This window comes from Geotrypetes seraphini, chromosome 5, assembly GCF_902459505.1.
Source record: "Geotrypetes seraphini chromosome 5, aGeoSer1.1, whole genome shotgun sequence".
Lineage (NCBI taxonomy): Eukaryota > Metazoa > Chordata > Amphibia > Gymnophiona > Dermophiidae > Geotrypetes > Geotrypetes seraphini.
Window position 1 is genome coordinate 213,481,899 of NC_047088.1, and position 20,022 is coordinate 213,501,920.

At 42.2% G+C, this 20,022-nt stretch overlaps 1 protein-coding gene across 3 annotated transcripts in view; it reads left to right on the forward strand.

Moving 5' to 3' along the window:
- ITGB6 (integrin subunit beta 6) overlaps positions 1–20,022 on the forward strand; it is a 183,896-nt gene that overhangs the window by 40,101 nt on the left and 123,773 nt on the right. Inside the window, exons 2-4 of one of the 3 annotated variants that reach the window (XM_033946572.1) lie at positions 9,229–9,315; positions 10,593–10,669; positions 11,376–11,455. In XM_033946572.1, the coding sequence (XP_033802463.1) occupies positions 10,609–10,669; positions 11,376–11,455 (141 nt within the window). In that variant the 5' untranslated portion in view covers positions 9,229–9,315; positions 10,593–10,608. Of the gene's footprint in view, positions 1–9,228; positions 9,316–10,416; positions 10,670–11,375; positions 11,456–20,022 lie in introns of those variants that run through there. The other 2 variants (XM_033946570.1, XM_033946569.1) reach the window with 2 other exon arrangements.

The following is a 20,022-nucleotide window of genomic DNA, read 5'->3' on the forward strand; positions in this document are numbered from 1 at the left end:
TGTCTCACACAGTTCTCTGCAAAACTTTATTACTACATTGTCCTATAATTATAGTAGTCACCAATTGAAAGTGTTGCCTTACGTACATTGGTTTTCAATATATCTGTGTTTATATACATACATATAGCTATGTGCTATACCACCTCTGCTTTCCTGCCTTACCCCACCCCCCACCTCCCCTTTTAACCAGCTTCCAAATTCTCACCCAGTCCATGGAAGCTGTCAGCAATGGGTGGCAGCTGGTCATGCAGTAACCTCCAAGAGTCTATTGGTGGTTCCCTAGGGGCCTTCTCCTCTGTTGGGCTGCTAATGCCAATTCACACCCCAGCAGCCTGGATCCTCCATTGGGCTGTTAGCACTGATTCACATCTTGGCAGCCTAGGCTTGGCCCATCTCTTCAGGAGCATCCCTAGTAATCCACCTCTACCAGAATACAGCAGACCATTTCTGAAAAGAGCTCTGTGATTACTGGTTACAGAGCTTTCCATCCACTGAGATTGCATCTAAAAAGCCATCTCCCCACTGAGCAAAATTCAAAGCTATGATTATAGGCAATGCAGTTCATAGACTCCTGCTTTCTAGTTCTTTTGTTTGAACTTGCTTGGTTGGCTCACCTTACCCCAGTGGTTCTCCTCTCCTTCAGATTTGGGGTAAATAGATTTCCCCTTCCCCTATTTTTGATTCAGCTCTTTTTGGTTTATATCCTTGCACTCATCTGAACCCACAAGCTTTATTTCTAAGCAAGAACCACTTTTAAACAAGTCACAACATTCCTCAAAAAAATGTCAGTTTCCATCCTTCAGTGCATACTATGCATAGGAAGTTACTCTCCTCTGTTGCATAACCTAAGTGGACTGAATGCAGTTCCCCTGTGACCCCAACAGGTGGCGGTCACAACTGTTTCATTCAGTTTCAGAGAAAATAGATAAACACTGATTTAAAATCAAACTAAGTGTAGACTGTTTCCTTTTCAGTTCTGTCACTGCCATGGGGGGTTTCATTACTATCTGGAAAAAGTTAGGACAGCAAAAAAGGCTATCCTGGCTCTATCTGGGTTCTGGTTGTAATGTCATCAGTACCTAGATAAGCACTGGCAGCTGCTTTATGCTCAGACATTCAGCGCCAGTGTCTGAATCCAGCCCAGTGCTGAATATCCAGGCATAAAAATAAACTGTGGTGGCCAGTGTGTAATAAAACAGCAATTTGCAATTATATTAACATTACAGTATAATCATTCTAGAATGCTCAAATATCAGCATATTATACAATTAGTTTAGCAAAGTAAACTTGGAAATATGCAAATTTAAATCACAATGACAACAATAATATGATCTTGTTTCTGCACAGCACACATTGAACAACACAGTAAATTTAGGAATATTCTTGAAAGCCTACTATAACATTCATTTAATAAATAGAAGCGTGATATGATTTCAACACAATACACAGAGGAGATATGCACAGGTGGATCATGAAGACAGACACAGAAGGGTATAACTAAGTTGCTAGAATACAAATACAATAAAATAAAACAAAAAAACAAAGGAAATAAGGTAATACCAGTGAAAGATTATCTTGAAAAAACTATTGTACATACTGTTGGATAAGGTGTATACAACTGATCTCAGAATGCAGGTGGTAAGCCATTCTTGATGTGTTTGAATAGCTGATCTCTGTTAGAGTGTGTATGACTGGCTATTCAGCTACCTCAGCAATTAAAGAACATAAGACATAACATACTGGGTCAGAGGCAGACCAAACGCCCATCATACCCAACATCTTGTCTTCAACAGTGGTCAATCCAGATTACTAAGAGCTACCTGACAAATCCCAAGAGTAGATTCACTTGCAGCCCAGTATTAAGCAGTAGTATTCTGAGGTTTAAGGATTTCTCCTCTAGGAATTTGTCCAAAACACTTTTTAAACTCAGCTATACAAGATGCTTTCACTACATCCTCTAGTGACAAATTCCACAACTTGATTGCTTGCCCTGTGCAAAAATATTTTATCCAAATTGTTTTAAATCCTGCACCTGTCAGTTTCAAGGATTGTCCCTTGGTCTTGGTCCAGTCTGAAGGCATAAGTAACCATTTTCTCTTTTCCTGTTCCACCCCACTCATGATTGTGTAAACTTCTATCATTACTCCCTTCAGGCGTCACTTCTCCAAGTTAAAGACCTCTAATCAGTTCATCCCTTTTTTTCATAAGGAGCGTGCCCATTCCCTTTATTATTTTTGTTATTTTTCTCTGAGCATTTTCCTGTTGCAGTATACCGTATTGTTTCTAATAAATGCCCTGGCTATTATTAGAAATAATGTTTTTTGGGAATTTAGAGTGGGATAATAATGGAGGCACCATTTCTCTCCTCCACCTTGCTCTCTGCGGTAACTGGCATTGCTCTCCTCCACCCAGATCTTGAGCATGCTTGGGCCCTTGAGCATGTGCAGATACTCAAGGCCCTGCACTGGCCCAGCACCACCTGAGATGAGTCTAGGATGATTCAGCATGGACAGTTCCACACAGCCTTTAAAGCCCACTACACTACGGCCATTTAACTGTGGCTGTTTCATCATGGCTACTGTAATGGCAGGTGCTTACCTTGCCGAAGTGAGGTTTGAAAGGGGGGAAAGCCCTTCCCCTCACCTCTTTGATGCTTCTTTCCTTTTCCTTCACCCACCTCCTTCTCCTCCTGTCTCCACATCATCTGACTTCAAGGTTTGAAAAAGGGGGAGGCATAGATTGTCTCCCTACTGGTACTTTTTTCCTTTTCCTTCACCTACCCACAGTCTTCTTCTCCTGCCTCCACATCATCTGTTGACTTCAAGGTTTAAAAGAAGGGGGGGCATAGCTCCCCTCTCCACTGGTGCTTCTTTCCTTTCCCTTCACCTACCCACAGTCTTCTTCTCCTGCCTCCGCATCATCTGGTGACTTCAAGGTTTAAAAGAGGGGGGCATAACCCTCTCCCCCCCACCCCACTGGTGCTTCTTTCCTTTCCCTTCACCTATCCATGGTCTTCTTTTCTTGGCTTCCACATCATCTGGTGACTTCAAGGTTTGAAAGAGGGAGGGGCATCATCACAGATCAATGAGGCGCATCATAAGGCTTCCTTTTATATTGGAACAGAAAGTTTTCCAGAGGAAAGACTTCCGGGGTAAAAGGCTGACTTTGAGAGGACATCTTAATATTAATAGATGAAACAGCCCGCGTTGAAAGAGCCATGATAAAACAGCTGCAATATATTGTCCCACGCTGATAGGACCATTCTGAAAGGGGCATGCTCAATTAGCTGCACTGAAACAGCCATGCTGAATCGTCCCATTGCCCATGTGTGCAACTTTATGAATAGCAACTATAAAGATGTGTGCATAAATTCTAATTATTGTCAATTAACACCAATAATTGATAGCGCCCAATTATCAGCACTAATTGGCTTGGTCAATTAAATTGCACTTGCAAATTGGATGTGCACACAGTTTTGAGCGCCATATATTGAATTTGGAAGTTGCTGTGTAAATATTAATGCCTTCATTATAGAATACTCCCCCAGAGACCTGAATGGCAGAGTGGGGGTAGAAGACATAGATTGGATGATAATTGTGGCAGTACAAGTCCACATGGGCAAACTGCTCCAGGCTGTCTCATTAAAAGACTTCTTCCTGCTTCTAAAACCCTTGAGAAAAATCACACGATAATGACATAGCTTGGAAAAGAAGGACATTAAAGATCATGGTGGATCTGAAAGGGTTATCTATCCTTAGATATGGGACTGTATGTTCTATCTCTGGGAAGAGCTATAGGAAAACCTCTGAAGTTATACTTTATTTTTCTGAAAAGAAGTGCACATTTTGTTTAAGAAACATGAACTAATTAGGGAACCTTTACAGGCTAGCATTTTTCTGTAGTTATAAATTATACCCAGCCTTCATTATAACCCCCACCCTATTATTTGGATGGAAGTCAGTGGGACAAGATCTTGCTTGTCAAAAAGCTCCATCAGGCATACTGGAAATAAAATGTTTCATGATATATATTCTTAACCCATACTGCAGTCTGCTTCACATCCTTTAACTTTGAATGTATTACTAAAACATAAAGCATATAGTTAGAATCACATTTACATATAAATTACTTAAGGCATTTTCCTATTTCCACTGTGTCAAATCTTAATTTTCCTTCCTTATATTTTCTTTGGAATGCAGCTTAATTAGATTTTGTAAGGTCCAAGCAAATCTATAATATTTCTTTCATACAATCTGATCTATTAATTCATTTGAAGGAAATAGCCCAGCTTCCACTAATATTACTGTAATATGTTTCCCAGGGCTTGACCTGGGATATAAATCATTAGAGGTGATTTTGCCATGGATCTTTCACACAGGGGTTTGATTGTATGCTTAGTCTAAAATAGAAATCTGTGCATATTTCATGTGCCCATTACATACCTTGGCTCCCAATAATCTCCAGAATCCATTTCAAATGTTCCTGCCTGGCTTTCAAGATCATTCACGGAATCCTGCCTCCTCTTATCCCACTGTCTTTCAACTCCTCCAGTCCCGACTCTTCCAGAACTGCCCAAAGGCTTAAACTAGCCTTCCCCTCTCCACGCGGCATCCACTATTCAGGCAAACTGGGAAAATCCCTTCTCTTCAAAATCACAGGTCTTTGGAACGACCTCACCACCCCGCTGCGGAACCTGAGCTCCCTTCAGTTATTCCGCAAACAACTGAAAACCTGGCTTTTCAGCAAATTGTAGCTCTATCCTTCCCCCCCTTTCTCTCCCCCCTTCTACACATAAGTTCATGTAATCCTTTTTCTTCTTCTCTACCCACTATTTTAAGTTCTTGTAAACCGTGTCGAGCTCCATTCTCATGGAGATGATGCGGTATATAAACTTAAGGTTTAGATTAGATTAGATTATGGTCTGCTCAAGTGTCTGCTTTACCTTTTAAGTTGTATTTTTTGTTTCAACAGTTTCCTCCTGCATCTTTGCGCTTCCAGTTCAATCAGAACTGGTATCAATTGGGCTATAGCACCAGGAACCTTCATTCATAACTAGCTAGTGGGATTTCCCGTATTGTACAACAAACATTCCCCTCACCATTGCAGCAACAGTCCTTGAATGGGGCCCACAGCCTACAGCTCCCTCTTGAATTTAGTGTAATATAGTATACATATCCTAAGTCTGGCTGGTAGGTGCCACTGTTGAGCACGGGCTGTTAAGAGGAGTGCCGCCTCTGCCCCAGCTTCTAGCACTGGTAGCTTGAGAAGCAGAAGTTGGACCCAGAATTCAATCTTTGGTCTCCCATGAGGTCATGCAGAGTGTTGCCACTGAGCCCGCCCAGTGAGAATACGATGCCCATTCTTGTAACCATTCAGATTGTGCTTGTGAAAGTAATGGGTAGCCTCCCAGTTATATGCATCCATGCCACACAAAGCAAACGAGGGATCTTTACGCTTCGAGGAAACTGAAGAAGCTAAGAATAAATGTGACCCTTTGGTGAAAGTAGCCCTAAGAAGTATATACAGTACTGATATTGCTCTTTAACTCATTAGTGCCTGATTCCTAACTACAGAGCAGGTACACACTGGATTGTTCTATGGTCTTCTTTATTCAATCAAGTTACGGCATTGTTGTCAACTTGAAAGTTCTAATTTTTTTGTATCAAATTATATCACTTTCATAAACTTTATTAATACAGTTCTCATTTACTGCACTGACCCATTAATCATAAACTGGAAACTGAATTGCAATAGATAAGAAGGCCAGGCCATATATTTACTTATTTACGTACATTTCTCCACTACCTGAAATACCCAAGCCAACCTATATCAACAAATTAATGCAATCCATTAAAAAATTCAATACAGCAAATCATATCCCCACCCAACATAAAATCCCCATCAATAAAACAATCACAAAAAGCATATCTTCATCAGTCCCTTACTACATAAAACTCAAAGAACCTACAGTCATAGTGCAGTCCGTAGAAAGTAAAATGTGTATCATAAACCAAATACCTCTTGCCACATCCAGGCCTTTACCAAATTAAGGTAATACAAATAATCATCCTCCATTCTAATGAAAGCTGGCAATTTATTCCTCCCATGGCGCAAATGCCATGTTCTAATTAATGGGACTGTTACAAGTCCATACATGCCAATCACAAGTAGGACCAAAAGGTCTGCAAAATAATGTGGTCGTTTTTGGATAAATCACAGTGTCTCTTTTCTGAGAAAGGGTGAAGAATGGGTACTAAATTTGTGTTGGATGACAAACTGCATGTTAGGTTTCTCTGAGGATGACCTATCCCATCTTGGCCCACTACCTGTTCTACAGACACAGATTAGCATGTTTTCATAAGAAGATATGGTTTTGTTTTTATAGGCAATCAGAAAGTGCTACGTTCCATGGAACATTTCCTCATATAGCTTTTTCAAAGCAACTGCACAGATATATTTTAGATCAGGGGTGCCCACACTTTTTGGGCTTGCGAGCTACTTTTAAAATGACCAAGTCAAAATGATCTACCAACAATAAAAATGCTAAACATATATATATTTATTTATTTATTTATTTATTTATATATATTTACCTAATTCCAGCAGGGAGCAGTCTGCAGAGAGGATCGCTGGTACTTTAGCGATCCTTGCAGGTTGCCATAGGCCTCAGGAGCTGTCTTCCCTCTGCCCCAAGCCTGTCTCTGACTTAGAGGAGGGGCAGGACCACGGCAGAGGGAAGACAGCTCCTGAGGCCTATGGCAACCTGTAAGAATTGCTAAAGTACCACCTGCCACCGGCCGTCTCCCATTCGTCCCCTTTGGAGATCCCCACAGGAATAAGGAAGTTAAATTAATAGAATACTTAGGCACAGAAAAACAAAGAAATACTTCCAAGAACTGCCCCATAAGAACTGCCTGTCACAATGCTCATTAGTGGAACTGAATAAAAGACAAGTACAATGGATTTAGAAGGGGGACGATCCGCCCGGGTGCACGGCTTGGAGAGGTGCACAGCCGGCCAGGTCCGGGTCATCCTGCCTTTCTTTTCCCCCAGTCCGCGCTCGGGGCTTGCGCCTGCCTGGTCCCACGCCGACGCTCGAATGGTGCCGTCAACTCCCGCGAGTCTCGCGATAACCAACAGCACCATTTGGGCGGCGGGTGCGAGCCCCGTGCGCAGACCGGTGGAAAGGAAGGGCAGGAGGACCCGGACGGCTGTGCATCCCTCCAAGCCGTGCACCCAGGGCGGGGGCGGACCGCCCCACCTCGGTACGCCACTGATTGGGAGGCCGATTTTGGGGGTTTTAAAATTGTATATCGGGCAGCATTAGACCTCGCTCTTACCTCAATCATTACAGGCGCTTCTATTTCTTGTGAAGCGCTGAGCTCCGTCCCCCACCGACCTTCACCCCGCCCTTCCAGCACTCTGATTGGCCAGCGTTCTTTAAGAGGCGGGCCAGTCAGGAGGGGAAAAAAAGAGAAGGGAAGAAGGGAACCTGCTGTGCGATCGACTGGGGTCGCCTGAGCGAACGACCTGTCGATCGCGATCGACGCGTTGGGCATCCCTGTTTTAGATGGACTGATGACATCAACATTTTATTGTTTTTTATTCTGTATCAGGGTGTAGCCAGACACCCAGTTTTGGGTAGGCCTGAACCCATGATGGGTGGGTACAAGAACCCCATCCCTCATATGGGTGGGTACAAGACACCCAATTTTGGTTAGGCCTGAACCCATGATGGGTGGGTACAAGAACCCCATCCCTCATCTCTCTCTCTCTCCTCCCCCAGGCAATCAATGGTCTCTTACCTCTACTTCCCCAACCCCAACCCCCACCCCAGTATCTTTTAAGTCCTTTAGCTCTTCACTGACAGCAAGCAGTGACTCATACCTGCTGCTTGCACCAGACCTGAGATTTCTTTCTGATGCAACTTCCTAGGCCCTCAAACAGGAAGTTGTGTCAGAGATAAGTCTTGGGATCACTGCATGCAGCAAATATGAGTCATTGTTTGCTGTCCGTGAAGAACTGAAGGATTTAAAAGCACCGAAGGATTGGGGAAGTGAAGGTAAGAGATATTGATCATTGGGAGGTGGGGAGGGAGAGATGCCCAAAGTCTTCATCTGGCAGGGCTTGGAAATCCCTGTTGGCTACATCACAGCTGCTCCTGGGTGGGCCTGAGGCCAGTGGTTGGTCTGTGCTTACCTGGGTCCACCCATGGCTACACCACTGTTCTGTATGATTAGGGTGTAATCTATTTTCTCTATCTTTATTAGTTTATTTGTACTACTGTAAAGTGCTGTAAAGTGTATAGTAAGTGTCTCAATACGTTTGTGATTCCTATAATTGCACCAGTCCAAAGCTTTTCCTATAAGTATATGGCCATCCTGATGCCTGAAACTGAGCCCAGCTATCAAACCTACCAGCACATGTTGAAAATAATGTACAGACCAGACACCAAACAATGTGCACATGCACTTGTGCCAAGGTTGCTGTGCTGTTTGCTGAAGCAGATTCAGGGGAAGTGCTTTTAATTGTACCACTTTGGTTGTTAGCCCCCACTGCAGCCTAATTTTAGATAAACGTGGCCACATCGGTCAGGTTTTAATGACCTCTTCAATAAATTATCTAATTTTGCACATCGTTTGGTGTCCAGTCTGCGCCTTGTCTACACTACTTTGGCATCTGAGATCCACGCCTCTCATCATTGCTGTTTGTTTGAAAATAAGGTACAGACAGGGCCAGATTCAGCAAATCGTGGTCAAATTTAGGTGCTGAGAAAAAATTTGCACAAAGTGCTATTCTATAAAGTGCTTAGCATGGATTCCTGCACCCAAAACATACGCCTGCTGAAACCTGGTGTAAATGCATGCAAGCATGCAAGCCGGGGATGTAACCCCAGTATTCTATAACACTGTGCAATAATTATTGGAACCCCCCTGATCTACCCATGCCCCTCCCATTGACATGCCCCCTTTCGAATTGTGCATGACAACTTAGGCATGCAACATTATAGAATAGTGTGCAGATTCCTGTACAAGTCCTAATTAGTACTAATTCGCTGACTTCTTAACTAATTAATTTGTGTGCAGATCTGGGATCCGCACCAATATTTGAGCCACCTATATAGAATCTGAGGAATGATGCATAATAACAGTGCTAATAATGAAAACAAATATATTCAAATTAGAAAGCATGATAAGTTCTTTGCTTTTTTTCTATTTTTCTCACTAGGTTGTACATAATGGATATCTTTCTTTCTAGAGCTGCACTATCGAGATTTGAGCCCCCTAACAGCATGGGATTTAGACATTTCTACAGGTATTTCTGCCAAATGAGTTCTGTAAATTTTGGTGTGCATCTTCTAGGAAATACACACAAGCTTTATGGTATGACTCAAACTTTTCGCCACAAGGGCCACATTGGGTACTTCAGCACTTTTCAGCGGGCTGTAGTAAAAAAAAAAAAAAAAGAAGTTAAATAACTCTAGATATATGAGTTTTATTGAAAGCAGAAAATTTTATAAACTAATTACAGAGTATGTGAGATTAAATTATCATATATTAATGACGACAAACACTACCAGCAAATTCTCATATTTTCATCACAAATTATAATAAAACCATTAATGTGAATGATGGAAATGTCTTTTCTTTTTCCCATCCATGTTAAAACTGTAAAAGAGAATAAATTTATAAATAATTATGAAATTATTAAAATCACAAGAACACCGTAAAAGCAAATGTATGAATAAGTGAATACGTACCTTTAAATATAAATTTATGCAATTACAAATTGAGTATTACACTGCACCACTGCAAATATTCTTATGGATAATTAACCGTAACGTCTAGTAACGAACTTCCAGATTCATTTTAAAGATTAGTCACGGCACCAGAACTACCTACAACGCTGCGAATTGCCACTGTCGATCGAGGCCAAACAAGTATGAAGAATTACTGCGAAGTATACAATTACAATTCAATATTAAATAAAATTGTGAATATATTAGTAGTAACATAATATGGAATATCAATATATTTTGAACACAATTTTAATTAATGCATTTGAAATCTATCAACACCCCGTGTTTTTTTTTGAGGGGGGGTTCATATTCTCATTGGAAAATTAGTCCAATTGGCGCATTTCTACACAATTCTTCCGTGGGCCGGATAAAATCATTTCCGGCCCGCGAGCTGTACTTTGGAGACCCCTGCTCTAGGATAATCCTTTTCTTTGGTAGCACTGTCTGCTTAGCACTGTAGAAATTCTAGTTCTCCTGAAAAGGACCGCCTTTAGGACCCAGTGAGAAGAGCTTTCAAATACTCTTGTACCTGAATGAGCTTCTCCACCTCCTTAGTGCCTGTATACCTGTCTTCCTTATAAGGAAAACAAGGAAGTGGATAACAAAGTGAAGTTCCATAACCATGTTGAACTTGCTTCTTTGCACAGCCTCTCGATTTATACCTGACCAGATAGCCTTTGTTTTCCTTTAGTAATGTTCCTTTTCAGACAAAGAAGAAAACCAACTTTCAGAATGGTCTGGACTGAGCTTGTTACAGTGTAGGTAATTCATTTTTTTTTCTCTCTTTGCTCAGCCTGAAGTGAAAACGAATGGGGGTTGAATTGTTTTACCTGTTTTTCCTACTTCTGCAAAGAAATGACAGCGTGCAAGGTAAGACCCATGTTAATCAGAGATTAACACCTTCTTCACCTGTTTGACTCTAGCGTACCGTTTTGGTTCTGCTGTATTTAATATTGGGTGTTCTTTTCTATTCCTTTTAGCTATAATCCGACATTGGTTTCTTTAAAATTGAAAAGCAGCTTAATTAGATTCTGTAAGGTCCAGTAACAACATTCCATATGGGAACTGGTCTAGTCAGATATAAATATTTTCTTACCTATTCAGAGCTGCTTTCCATTGAGAGGATTTCACTGGACAGCCATAACTTGACTGTGATTTGCAGCCTCAGATCCAAATATTACTGGATTGTAGTTTGAAGAATTAATGCAATTTTGGCAATGATTTAGGCCCAAAATCCCAATTTTTAAAAAGTGTACAATGCAAATTCTTCCCCCAGATTTTGTTATGATGTTTTATTATTATTCAAAATATGCACATTTTGAAAGTAATTACCTAAGAAAACTGCATGTTCTAAAATTTGTACAAACCAGAATATAAACACCACATACACATATAATCAAATACATATAAACACAAACCAATTCATCAGGACGACCCAGATTTAATTTTGAAGCCTGATTTTACATGTTACAAACAGTGAGGTAAAACATAAATATTTGGTTCCACAGTAATGATGCAATGTATTTTCTCAGCTGAACGTTTCTTAACAATGGCACCTTTCTGCCTTTGAATGTAGGAAGCTGTTCTTCTAGGAGCGCAGTGACCTGTGAAGACTGCTTGCTTTTTGGACCACACTGTGCATGGTGCTCCCAAGAGGTAAAGAAACACAGCATAGATTATTCATGTTTGTGATAAAAAAAAAAAAAAGAATCATTGTATTAACTTTCCCTGCATGTCATACATCCTATATACAAGGTGGAGGTCCTAGGAGGAGTAGTGAAGTTACCTGCACAAGGGGAGGGGAACAGGTTCAACAGCACCCATGAGGCATCAACAAGAGTTGCACTGTATGAGGCCTGCTCACTGGCTTTGTCTAAATCAGTGTTTTTCAACCTTTTTACACCTATGGACCGGCAGAAATAAAAGAATTATTCTGTGGACCGGCATCGGTCCGTGGACCGGCGGTTGAGGAACACGGGGCTAAGTCGTGGGCCAGACCCCGCCCATCTCTACCCAATCTCCACTCCAGATCCTGCCCCCATAATAGTACTAATTGCACCTTGCACATCTTGTGCCTCATCTGGAAGCCTTCCCTCTGACGTTGCAACATCAGAGAGAAGTCTTCCGGTTCAGGCACAGGAGCCACTGACTGTGGCTTTGTGCACTGAATCAGTTAGGAAGAGGGAGCTGGCTCAAAGATAACGCCACATCGATCGCACCGTGGACCGGCGGTTGAAGAACACTGTTTTGGGCCTGATGTATGTGCGTGTACATGTGGACCGGCAGGAAATTTCTGTGGACCGGCATTGGTCCATGGACCGGTGGTTGAAGAATACTGGTTTAAATCAATAACAACAGGGCAGCAATTTGCAATGGCAGGGACTCTGCCACAATATTGCTGCTCCCCATCATCTTCTTCCTCTGACTATTCATGTCATGCTTCCAGTTGCAAACTATACTGTGAACCTCCCCCCCAAAAAAAAAAAAAAACCCACACTAAAATGTTTTTGTTGTATCTTCCACAGAACTCGGCCGATTCTTATGAAATATAGGGCTCCTTTTACAAAGGTGGGTTAGGGCCTTAATGCGCGCAATAGCATGCATTAAATTCCCAAGCGCGCTAGCCACTACCCCCTCCTTTTTAAGAGGCAGTAGATTTTCGGCTACGGAAATTTTGTGCGTGCGCTAAAAACCCTAATGCACTTTCGTAAAAGGAGCCCATAGTGTGCTGTATCCTGAGTGAAGTTGATATAAATATTTCCCACGGTACCATAGCATTACCTTGTGAAAATGCATTGTTTCTAAGGGATAAGCACAGAAGCAGATGATAATTTGTATACAGTCTGTATCAAAGTGGTTTTCACTGTTGGTGACTGAATTCTGATAAAGAACTTGGTACTGTTCCTCAAACCCTAATACCACCAGATCCTCCCACAAATTAAAATTATCCTTCCCCTCGCTAAAAGGCATTTCCCACACAGGAAAACTAGGGACCTCCCTCCACTTCAAAATCACTGAGCTCTGAAACAACCTTACCTCCCCTCTTCGGAACTTGAGCTCTCTCCAAGTTTTCCGCAAACATCTGAAAACCTGGCTTTTCTCAAAAATGTAAGTCTTCCTCCAACTTAGGAATCAAGGAAACTCTTATATCTTGGCATCCCAAGTCCTCTAAATTTTCTTCACACTTCTACCTCTAATCCTCTGTTGTAGTTCCTTCCTATGTCTTCTACTGTAAACCGCGCCGAGCTCTACGAACGTGGAGATGATGCGGTATACAAACCTAAGGATTAGATTAGATTGGATTACTGCTAAAAGGTTATGACAGTAAAAGATTGTTGAAAGAGTTCCTACAGAAAGGTTGGAACAAAAACAGCCTTGATGTACTTCTAAGCAAAATCCAAGCAATGGGCATTGTAAATCGTAAGCCAGGAAGCGGATGACATCGCTCCATGTGCACACAAGGGCACATTGATGCACACAATCTTGTACTGATCCAGGAGGACGAGCCTCAAACACACTGACCAAGGCTCAGGGCGTGCCTTCGTGCAAAGAGAGCGCCCTCCGAACATCTGATTCACTGAACATTGCTGTACGACTTTAGATTTTTGCGCAAGATACACCATAAAACTTTCTGATGTGCTTTTATTCAGTTCACACTTCATTTTCACAAGGTAGTGCTGCGGTACAATGGGATATATTTACATCTTTTTACATCAACTTCCCTCAGGATATGACGCACTAAATTTCATAAGAATCGGCCGAGTTCTGTGGAAGATACAACAAATACATTTCGGTGTGGGGGTTTTTTTGGTTCACAGTGTAGAAGTGTATATGGAAGATGGGTGGGAGCAATGGAGTAGTAAGGGGGGCGGGGAGCAGTCCACCCCAGGTGCCATCTTGGCAAGAGCACAGGCAACCATCCTCCTCTCTGCCCCCCCCCCCCCACTGCCGCACGTGCGCACCACTTCCCTTCCCCCATACCTCTGTAACATTCCTGGGGTGAGCAGCAGCTGAGCCAGCGTCACTTCTTCCTCTGACGTCACTTCCTGGACCTGCGCCTAAGAAGTGACATCAGAGGAAGAGTCGACACTGGCGCGACGGCAGAAACATTACAGAGGTATGGGAGAAGGGAAGTGTTGTGCACGCGGCAGGAGGTAGTGGTGGCAGAGAAGAGGGCGGAGGATGGGTGCCACAGCCCTGGGCGCCTCTCTCCCTTACTACACCACTGGGTGGGAGGCCACAAGGACTAGCAGTACTGCATGTATCCTCTCCCCCCCCTGCAGCCCCCACTGACAATAATTGCTCTATTGTCAGTACTTCTGAGAGAACCAGATAATCTGAATGCAATCATTCAGAGAGCAGATGCAAGCTGAAGATGACTTTCTTCGCAGTGCTATTTATTATAAGTCTCCATGAGACTTTCCTCATTTACCAGGTCTCTATTGCCCAGGCTTATCTGATCACTGTCTCTCCGAGGAATAGAGGCGCAGCCTAGTATAGTAGATTAAGAAGGAGTGAGGCCAAGGTTCAAATCCTGCTTCTTCTACCTATGGGCGTCTTAACATTTATCATACATTAAGATCCTAAAGCCCATGCAAAGGCCCTAATGCTGCTTGCTGAATTCCATCCTTAGTCTTTTTATAGCATACAGTACTAGCTAGGTACTTGGGACCTGGATTGGCCGCTGTTGGAAACAGAATACTGGGTTTGATGGATCTTCAGTCTATCCCAGTATGGCAATTCTTATGTTCTTATATTAAATTACAAAGCAGAAATTTCTTTCAATTTCAAAAGGGAAATACTCTTATTCAACTAAACACTTTGCAAACTCCATTAAATAACAAGGCATCGACATGCCTAAATTTAAGTGCCTATACTTTTTGCCAGATCTATGGCTGTCATGAATGTGTGGACCTAAATATGACAGTTATGCACTTAAATAGCAATAGTCTGTAAGTTTAGTGCATAAATGTCAGCCCCTACCTCAGCCCTGCTCATAAGTGCTAGTATTCTAGAACTTATGCCTATAATTGATGCCTAACTTTAGGGAACCTGTTATATAATGTGGGGAAACATGTACTAGGTATGTGTGCAGGGCCAGTATTAGACATGCTAGGGCCCAGGGCAGAAATTAAGGCAGAGGCCTCCATTCCTCTCTTTCTTGCCCCCTCCCCCGATTTCCCTCGCCACCAAATGCCATCCAGCATCTCTCACTCACTCTCTCCTTCCCTCCTTTCCCCCAATCCCACCCTACCCCGTCTACCACATGCCTTCCTATCGAGCATTTCTCCCTTCATTTAAAAATCAGCTGCTCCAGGGTCGGGATGTTCTTCCCTTCTCCCTACCCTGTTTTGAAGCCCCCCTCACCTTTTAAAATGTAAAGGGGTCACCAGCGCGGCAGCAATTCTCTAGCACTGCTCGTAGATTCCTTGGCAAGTTTCCTGATTTTCAGTCTTTTTTTAGTTTTTCATAGATTTATTTTTAATGTATACATCATATACATGTTATAATTTTCCAGTGCTCTCAAATCAATTGTACATGTACAAGTTATAGGTTTTTTGCTTATGTATATGATTGTAAGCTGCTTAGTTATAGGCAGGATATAAATGAACAAAATAAATAAAAATATATGCCTGCGAGTGGACAGTGTGTGTGTTCTGAACTAATCAGTTAGCACAGCTACATTGCTATGTGCTAACGGATTAGCACATGATTACTGCTGACATAATGAACATAAGAACATAAGCAGTGCCTCTGCTGGGTCAGACCAGAGGTCCATCGCGCCCAGCAGACCGCTCACGTGGCGGCCCATCAGGTCCAGGACCTGTATAGTAATCCTCTATCTATACCCTTCTATCCCCTTTTCTTTCAGGAAATTATCTAATCCTTTCTTGAACCCCAATACTGTATTCTGTCCTATCACACCCTCTGGGTGGCAGTAGGGGCCCATGCGTTAATGACAAAATTAGCACATGGCCGTTAATTTTTAAAAATAGAAAACTCAACCATCTTACCACAGTGGTAACAGCCTTTGTGCACAGGAAAGACCAGTGTAAGGGCGCGCTGCTTTTAGAAAAAGGGCCTCTTCTATTTCATTTCATTAATTAAAAATTTATATCTAGCATTATTCCAAAGTATTGTATATGAATACGTTATCCTGTACACATTTGTTTACAGAATATTTAACACTGTTCTAGTATTGAGATGGCCTATCGATTTTATTTTATTTATTCAATTTTCTATACCGTTCTCCCAGGGGAGCTCAGAACGGTTTACATGAACTTAGTCAGGTACTCAAGCATTTTTCCCTTTCTGTCCCGGTGGGCTCACAATCTATCTAACGTACCTGGACATTGGGGGGATTAAGTGACTTGCCCAGAGTCACAAGGAACAGCGTGGGTTTGAACCCACAACCTCAGGGTGCTGAGGCTGTAGCTTTAACCACTGTGGCAACAAGAAAAAAAAAAAAAAAAAAAATCCAATGAAATCTGCAGTGAATCAACCAAATGAGGAAAAACCAAACAAAAACTGCAGACTGTGTACAAGATGCAGGCAATATTTATTGTACCAAAATTAAGGTGCAGTAATATACAACCTTTCTACCAACCAAGGGACCCGACACGGTCCGTGTTTCGGACAACACACCTTCGTCAGGGGTCCATGGTAAATAAGGTATGAAATAAACCGCAAAAAATGAGGGTAACAACTCAGCCAAACAGCACGTTCAGTGGTTGTGGTTAGAATCACTCTTCTTCTCTTCTCCCAGTCTGCAGTTTTTGTTTGGTTTTTCCTCGTTTGCTTTAACCACTGTGCCACACTCTCTCCTAAAAACAATCCACCTGATATTCCCCATGATGAGAAACATTTTTTTAAGCACTGACTTGATCTAAGCTGAAAGGAGCGATAAAAATGGCTATGGACCTTTATGTGAAGAAAATCAATAAAAACAAGAGAAAAAGGAAGCCGATATGGTTCTCCAACCTAGTGGCTGAGAAAATAAAGGCGAAAGAGTTGGCGTTCATGAAATATAAAAAAACCCAAGAAGAGGAGAGCAGAAAGGACTACAGGGTGAAACTGAAAGAAGCCAAGAGAGAGATACGTTTGGCGAAGGCACAGGCAGAAGAACAAATGGCTAAAAATGTAAAAAAGGGAGATAAAAATTTTTTCTGATATATTAGTGAAAGGAGGAAGATAAAAAATGGAATTGCTAGGCTAAAAGATGCTGGGAACAAATATGTGGAGAGTGATGAGGAGAAAGCAAATGTGCTAAAAAAATACTTCTGTTCTGTGTTCACAGAAGAAAATCCTGGAGAAGGACCGAGATTGTCTGGCAAAGTTACACGAAAAAATGGAGTAGATTCTGCGCCGTTCACGGAGGAGGGTGTTTATGAGCAACTTGAAAAACTGAAGGTGGACAAAGCGATGGGACCAGACGGGATCCATCCCAGGATACTAAGGGAGCTCAAAGAGGTTCTGGCGAGTCCTATTAAAGACTTGTTCAACAAATCTCTGGAGACGGGAGTGATTCCTGGGGATTGGAGGAGAGCGGATGTGGTCCCTATTCATAAAAGTGGTCACAGGGATGAAGCAGGAAACTACAGGCCGGTGAGCCTCACTTCAGTTGTTGGAAAAATAATGGAAGTGTTGCTGAAAGAAAGGATAGTGTATTTCCTTGAATCTAAGAGGTTACAGGATCCGAGGCAACATGGCTTTACAAAAGGTAAATCGTGCCAAACGAACCTGATTGAATTTTTTGATTGGGTAACCATAGAGCTGGATCGAGGACATATGCTAGATGTAATTTACTTGGATTTCAGCAAAGCCTTTGATACAGTTCCTCATAGGAGGCTGTTGAACAAACTTGAAGGGCTGAAGTTAGGACCCAAAGTGGTGAACTGGGTCAGAAACTGGCTGTCGGACAGACGCCAGAGGGTGGTGGTTAATGGAAGTCGCTCGAAGGAAGGTGACTAGTGGAGTCCCTCAGGGTTCGGTGCTAGGGCCAATCCTGTTCAATATATATGTAAGTGACATTGCTGAAGGGTTAGAAGGAAAAGTGTGCCTTTTTGCAGATGATACCAAGATTTGTAACAGAGTAGAGGGAGTGGAGAATATGAAAAAGGATCTGCAAAAGTTAGAGGAATGGTCTAATGCCTGGCAACTAAAATTCAATGCAAAGAAATGCAGAGTAATGCATTTGGGGATTAATAATAGGAAGGAACCGTATATGCTGGGAGGAGAGACGCTGATATGCACGGACGGGGAGAGGGACCTTGGGGTGATAGTGTCCGAAGATCTAAAGGCGAAAAAACAGTGTGACAAGGCAGTGGCTGCTGCCAGAAGGATTCTGGGCTGTATAAAGAGAGGCGTAGTCAGTAGAAGGAAGAAGGTGTTGATGCCCCTGTACAGGTCATTGGTGAGGCCCCACTTGGAGTATTGTGTTCAGTTTTGGAGACTGTATCTGGCGAAAGACGTAAGAAGACTTGAGGCGGTCCAGAGGAGGGCGACGAAAATGATAGGAGGCTTGCGCCAGAAGACATATGAGGAGAGACTGGAAGCCCTGAATATGTATACCCTAGAGGAAAGGAGAGACAGGGGAGATATGATTCAGACGTTCAAATACTTAAAGGGTATTAACGTAGAACAAAATCTTTTCCAGAGAAAGGAAAATGGTAAAACCAGAGGACATAATTTGAGGTTGAGGGGTGGTAGATTCAGGGTCAATGTTAGGAAATTCTACTTTACGGAGAGGGTAGTGGATGCCTGGAATGCGCTCCCGAGAGAGGTGGTGGAGAGTAAAACTGTGACTGAGTTCAAAGAAGCGTGGGATGAACACAGAAGATTTAGAATCAGAAAATAATATTAAATATTGAACTAAGGCCAGTTACTGGGCAGACTTGCACGGTCTGTGTCTGTGTATGGCCGTTTGGTGGAGGATGGGCAGGGGAGGGCTTCAATGGCTGGGAGGGTGTAGATGGACTGGAGTAAGTCTTAACAGAGATTTCGGCAGGTGGAACCCAAGCATAGTACCGGGTAAAGCTTTGGATTCTTGCCCAGAAATAGCTAAGAAGAAAAAAAAAAAAAAAATTTTTTTAAATTGAATCAGGTTGGGCAGACTGGATGGACCATTCGGGTCTTTATCTGCCGTCATCTACTATATTACTATGTTACTATGAATGTTAAGTGCCAGGTCATGCCTGGATACCAGCACTGAAAATCCTGTTCTTTGATAAATCCTTTCCTAGGGTCTTCTATTCTTTCTCCTTCTCCCCTCTGTTTCCCTGTCTTTTCTACTTCCAGCTCTGACATAGATCTATTCCTTTCCTCTCTTTCTCCTTTCCTCTCCTTTGCCTTTCCATGCACTAATAGCTAGACTTTACCCATTCATCTCCTCCTGTTTCTTCCCCTCCCCTTATTTATTATTTGCTTTAATCTTTTTATAGCACTGGATAGCTAGATCTTTATCTGCCTCCTCTCTATCTGCCAAAGATAGAAAATCTCAAAATGCTGCAAAAGATACTTGAAAGATACTGAAAAAAGCAGCAATTCCAACTGATGAATCCAGAGACTTCACACGAAGCCCTAAATTGCCCCCTTAACAATCATAATAAAAATAATACATACTAGTGACAGACGTATCCTCAGTGTGAGACAGCAAGCATAAGGAATCGGTAAGAACCTCACTTGTTAAAGAGGCTCAAAAAGCGAGACAGCTGACTCGCTGGAAGACGCACACCATCATAGGATGTGTCCGTGTGCAAATAATCAATGTGAATTGCACAAGACCAAATTTAGTTTAAATATAAATTTTCAAACTTATAACGGGAGCAATGTAATCGCTAAATAACAGATGTGAAACTCTGAAGAGATCAAAGCCTCTGCAATGATATTGAAAAGCATTTAGCTGGGTTTTCTGCTAGATTCAAGCAGTTCAGCATTTTGGATAACTGAGGTTACTCCTTGGAAATAGTAAACCTCATGGCAGGTTTGGATTGATCATTTGGCATTGCTGCTTTTTTTCAGTATCCTCTCGATATCTACCAGCTTCCTGTCTCCCAATCTTCTCCAATCCCCAGTCATCCCATTTGTCTGTCTTTTACCCTCTCCCCAATTACCACCCTTTCTAGTAATTTCCTCCCAAACCTTTATCTCTATTCCTTTACTCCTCAGAAATCAGTTTTTCACTTTGTGAAAATGGAATTAGAGCGATACCGTAGTTACAAGCT